Source organism: Scylla paramamosain, chromosome 3 (assembly GCF_035594125.1).
Source record: "Scylla paramamosain isolate STU-SP2022 chromosome 3, ASM3559412v1, whole genome shotgun sequence".
In the NCBI taxonomy this organism is placed as follows: domain Eukaryota; kingdom Metazoa; phylum Arthropoda; class Malacostraca; order Decapoda; family Portunidae; genus Scylla; species Scylla paramamosain.
In genome coordinates this window covers 11,169,709-11,175,000 of record NC_087153.1, presented here as the reverse complement: position 1 = coordinate 11,175,000, position 5,292 = coordinate 11,169,709, and the positions used below count along the sequence as shown (strand labels likewise).

General features: G+C 41.6%; 1 protein-coding gene across 2 annotated transcripts in view; it reads right to left on the bottom strand.

The window, feature by feature from the left end:
* The window catches only part of LOC135090193 (poly [ADP-ribose] polymerase-like), a 16,003-nt gene extending 11,431 nt beyond the window's left edge, over positions 1-4,572 (bottom strand). Inside the window, exons 1-4 of one of the 2 annotated variants that reach the window (XM_063986655.1) lie at positions 4,429-4,547; positions 2,719-2,930; positions 2,149-2,290; positions 1,725-1,888 (exon numbers count right to left, since the gene is read on the bottom strand). In XM_063986655.1, coding sequence (XP_063842725.1) covers positions 1,725-1,888; positions 2,149-2,290; positions 2,719-2,814 — 402 coding nt within the window. In that variant the 5' untranslated portion in view covers positions 2,815-2,930; positions 4,429-4,547. Of the gene's footprint in view, positions 1-1,724; positions 1,889-2,148; positions 2,291-2,718; positions 2,931-4,428 lie in introns of both variants that reach the window. The other variant, XM_063986646.1, reaches the window with a different exon arrangement.
* Between the last annotated feature and the right edge of the window lie 720 nt (positions 4,573-5,292).

Sequence of the window (5,292 nt, the reverse complement as noted above, 5' to 3'; positions counted from 1 at the left end):
TCCTTAAGAAGTCAGCCATAATTAATAATCACTGGTCTCAGAAATAAAAGTAATTCCTATTGTAATAAATCAGCATTATGCAGTGAGGAGGATTGGTAAGTAATCAAGCAATGCTTGAATAAGCAAGAAGAGCATGTTTGGACAGGGAAGGGTGGAGGCTCTTCTGCCTTTACCACCACCAATGGAATGTTCCCAGAGGGAGTGAGGTGTCCAGGAGATAAAATAGTTTCATGATAGCCTCAAATTTTGTAATGCCTTATACGAGGTGTGTCATTAAAGTTCCAGGACTGGTGTCCTAAAAGATGAATTTCAAACCCAAGCCACAAACCACCATATTTCCCCTTCAAAGTAATCCTTCTGGAGTATACAACTGCGCTCCCAACCCTCTACAGTCACTAATCTTTTTCTTACGTGCTTTTAAAATCATGTCCTCTGTTGCAGGTCGTTTAACAATGAGCGCTGAACAGCGAACAAACTTGAAGTTTTTGGTGCAGTTGGGGAAAACGCCGTCAGAAGCACTGGGTATGCTGCAAAAAGTGTACGGGGATGAGACAATGTCACGCTCACGTGTTTTTGAGTGGTGCAAGAGGTTCAAAGAGGGCCGGGAGGACGTGGAAGATGACCCCAGGAGTGGAAGACCCTCAACGAGCAGGAATGAGGCCAATGTTGAGCGTGTCAAGCAGATGGTGCGTGACGATCGTCGGTTGACTGTTCGAAAGATCGCAGATGAGCTTGGCATGAACCACAACAGCGTGTGGAAGATTATCACTGAAGATCTGGGCATGCGGAAAGTCTGTGCGAAGATGGTGCCGAGACTCCTGAACGATGACCAGAAGGGACGACGCATGCAGGTGTGTCAGGACATCCTCGAGCGTCTGGAAACTGAACCAGACTTGCTCAGGAGAGTCATCACCGGCGATGAGTCCTGGGTATTTGAGTACGACCCGGAGACCAAACGCCAGAGCCTTCAATGGAAGAGTCCGGCGTCGCCACGGCCGAAGAAAGCAAGGCAGTCCAGGTCCAGCTTCAAGGTCATGTTGATCGCTTTCTTCGATGTGAGGGGCATCGTCCACTGCGAGTTCTTGCCACAGGGCCAGACAGTCAACCAACATGTGTACAAAGAAGTACTGCGGCGTCTGCTTCGTGCAGTGCGCGAGAAGAGGCGGGAGTTGTGGCAGGGCAACTCGTGGCTGCTTCACCACGACAATGCGCCTGCTCACAATGCCCTGAGCATCAGAGAGTTCTTGGCCAAGAAGAACATCGCCGTGCTGGAGCAACCGCCCTACTCACCTGACCTCGCTCCGTGCGACTTCTTCCTCTTCCCCAAGCTCAAGGAGGTCATGAAGGGGACCCGTTTTGATGATGCGGACGACATCAAAAAGGCCGTGACGACGGAGCTGAGGAGCATCCCGCAAGAATCCTTCCAGCAGTGCATGCAAGCCTGGCAGAGAAGGATGGACAAGTGCATGCGGTGCCAGGGGGATTACTTCGAAGGAGATAACCTATAGTTTGTAGCCTGGATGTGAAATAAAACTTGTGTGGCACCAGTCCTGGAACTTTAATGACACACCTCGTACTATCATTCAAACAAGAAAATGTTGCAGTTGTAATGGCAATGTATAAATAGTTACAACAGAATACTATCTTAGATGTGAAATAAGAGAACTATCACTTTGTCTATAGGCTTATATTTATGATGGGATACATATGTGAAACATACGCACCTTCAAAATTTTGTTCTCACAGCCTCTGCATGTTGCCCTTCCACTCTTTGCATATTCAATTGTGTAATCATTCAATCCTTGGTTGCCAGCTCCCTTACCCTTCTTGCCTTTCTTGCCACCAGAACTACCTGTACTTGCTGGTGCTCCTCCTCCTCCACCACTTTCTAAGAAAAGAAAGAGCAATTGTTAAGTAAATAAACAGTAGCTCTGGTACTCTGAATATTCTGTATCATCAGTATTTCCTCATGTACAACAACAAGGTGCAGGCTTAAACTATTCTTGGTACAGCTTCCACATAGCCTCAAGTGATTAGACTAAACAACACCTTCAGGTTAAGTACAGCCATAATGATCTTGCTTAACACTTTCCATGACCTTCACTAACCTGAATAGCATATTACCATTTAACTTGTAATTATACTCACCAACTTTGGCCTTTATTTTCTGCTGGTCTTCCCATCTCAATGAGTCAAAATGAGCAATGTCAGCTACAGTCTTAGGGCGTTGCTTCCCAAAGAAACACATTTGGTGATACCAGTGAGGCACCTTTCCATCAAACATAGGCGACTGTAATTGAGAGATGTCTGCAGTCAGTACTGTACTGCAGTATTTGTCTTTAAGGAGCAATCCTCTGTATTTTTCCCTGAAAGTCTACCCCACTTCCAACCACTTTCCTCCATTTAAATCATGCATGTGCCATGTCTCTGGTTTGTTTCAAAGCAGGAATTAACCACTGAAAGGTTTACAATATCTATAGTAATTTTCCCAAACCATCGAGGAGGGTTTAGGATAGGTATAATAGTGAAAAGGAGAAGGGAAGACAAACCCAACGATAAAAAGTAGTTCCTAGAGGAAGGGACAGGCAATCAGATGAGGCCATGTCAGGCTGAGGAAGAAAAGGAAAAGGAAGGGGTATGCCACAGGGCATTGTGTTAAGTCCCTCATTCCCTTTCTGGCTCCAGCTTACACCCAGGGCAGACCTTACCCACTCCTACCTGGTTTGCTAATCCACGTGGTCTACTCAGTGCTCCCAACCTTCCAGTAGAGATGGTGAATGGGTATGGAGGAAGTAAACAGCAGTGACTGGCCATGACATGCTACATCTTCTTGAGGGACACTGGAATCAATATCACAGCATCCATGCACCATCCTCCACCCACCACCATGCACCAACCCACAGCTAAGCATTCCCAGGTTCCCCTGTCTCCTGTTAGGTTAGAATAGACATCATTCCCCCTCTCCTGGTCACCATCCAAAGTTGGGGATAGTCAGGTAGGGTCACCTCTCCTCAGCCTGGGTGCTTAGGGCTTTCTTATCCTTCCTTATTTATTTATATTTTTGTACTTTAGTAAACTCCCAAAATTTTTCATCAACCCTAGTTACTTTGATACTTCAGATTAATGCCTCCTTTGCATCCTAAAGTCTCAGTGGTTCAAGGAGTGAAGAAAAAAGACATAAGAATGAAGAGTTTAACTGCCATTTGCAAAGTGAAAAAAAAAAAATAAATAAAAAAATAAAATAAATAAATAATAATAATAATTAAAAAAAATAAATAGATAAATAAATAAAATAAATAAAATGAAAATAAATATATAAATAAATAAATAAATAATTAATCAATCAATCAATTAATTCACAAAATTAATATAAATTGCATATAAGTATTAAGCCTTTAAAAATGACAGAGTTCAGACTTAACTAGTAACCTATGAATACAACAGTAGTGACAGGACAGCCAAGACAAGTCATAAGCTATGGTGGTCCCATAGGTTTATTGGTAAGGAGATGGACTAGTGTTACTCTGAACATTCTGCTAAAGGTTCAATCCCTGGCAACAGCATCACATGGACTATTAGTTATGCCCTCTGATAAATTTTCTAAGTGTTTCTATGGAGCTCCTAAAAGGTTGGGGATGTTGCACAATATGCAGGGGATGTAAATATGAACAAATGATAATAATACAATGAATTCAATGCATAAACCATGTATATATTTAAGGGAATGTGAGGTGAGATTGAGTGAACTCATTCTGATGCAAGATGTCAATCAAGTTATTTATTATTTATATTCACCTTTTTTTTTTCACTGCAAAAAAATTAAAACTACATATATTAGATTGCTAGTAGGCATAATCTAACTAAATTTGCAGTTGTCACAATCACTATCACTCAAATACACACTCTCTGGTCGAGGTACACTTGACATCCTACACACACACACCGCCCGTGGTGAAACTGTGCCCCACAACAATGTTACCTAGCAACTACCACTGCAACAATGATTTCCTCCCTAACTCCTTCCATATATAACACTAAACACTACAAACCAAGACCAATGGACCACAACTCATAATCAAGTTCTACTAAATTAATATACATTCCTTTTATTTTTTCATCCCTCAGTCCGCCACGACTCAACATGACCAATCTCATTTCCTCCCACTACTCATAAAATGATGAAATAACTCGTGTCTCCATAAATACACCTGATGTTCAAGGCACCAACCAATTGAAATAACCACCTGAACATGTGGGACAAGTGAAACTAGTTGGAATTGCGTCATTTGACAATTTAGGGAGAAAATATTAATAGGTGGTCTCGTGTTTACAGTGTTGGCGGCAAGTGGCGGGAGGGGACGAGTCCCTCTCACCCCTTATTACCAGTGATTTACGCGTTACCAGGGTTTACTGCGGCTTATACATTACCTGCACCATCACCGCAAGTCGCAGGGAGTCCTTGGCGATGTTTTGCTTGCATCCTCGGCAGGAAGCACGGCCACTTTTAGCGTACTCGGCTTTGAACGGCAGCTCCTCGTCCATGTTGGTCAGGGTGTGTGCGTGTAAACGTCCTCCCCTCCTACGACTTCACTTAGTTTTATAGAAAATATGTACATTATTCATTGTGAAAAAATAATTTTATTTAATTTCGTATATTTTAAGACATTATCTTTTTAATAGCGTATCAAACACTTAAGAACACATTTACCTCTCCTATTAATAAAATTATTTCTACAGACATATCTATACTACAGCCAAAATAAAGCTAATTTTATCTTAATGTGATGTATTTTTTTGGCACATTAATTTTGGTGACAGCTTTATTGCTATGTTTGTAAGGGATAGTGAATATAAATGTCAATCTCATCCTTGAATTAAGAATTGTTTTAGTTACCCACAACAAAACAAAATTCGTATGTTCTTTTATCTATTTATTTATTATTATTTTTTTCATGTCAATACATGAAACACTGTTAAAGTCACAACTCAATTGTATGGCAATGAAGTAAATGAATCTTCGAAAAATACTGATGTAGAGTAAATTACCTTCTGCTAACACGTCATTATAACAAACTATTACTATCATTTACGAGTGAAATGGTCATTATAACACACTCTCTGGGCAAGGATGTCAGTTTTAATCGCTACACTGAACAGAGTTTGTCAGCAGTGGATGAGAGGAAGCGTGAAGGACAACTGAACAAAGGTGAGAGAGAGAGAGAGAGAGAGAGAGAGAGAGAGAGAGAGAGAGAGAGAGAGAGAGAGAGAGAGAGAGAGCGCTGGAATGACGAG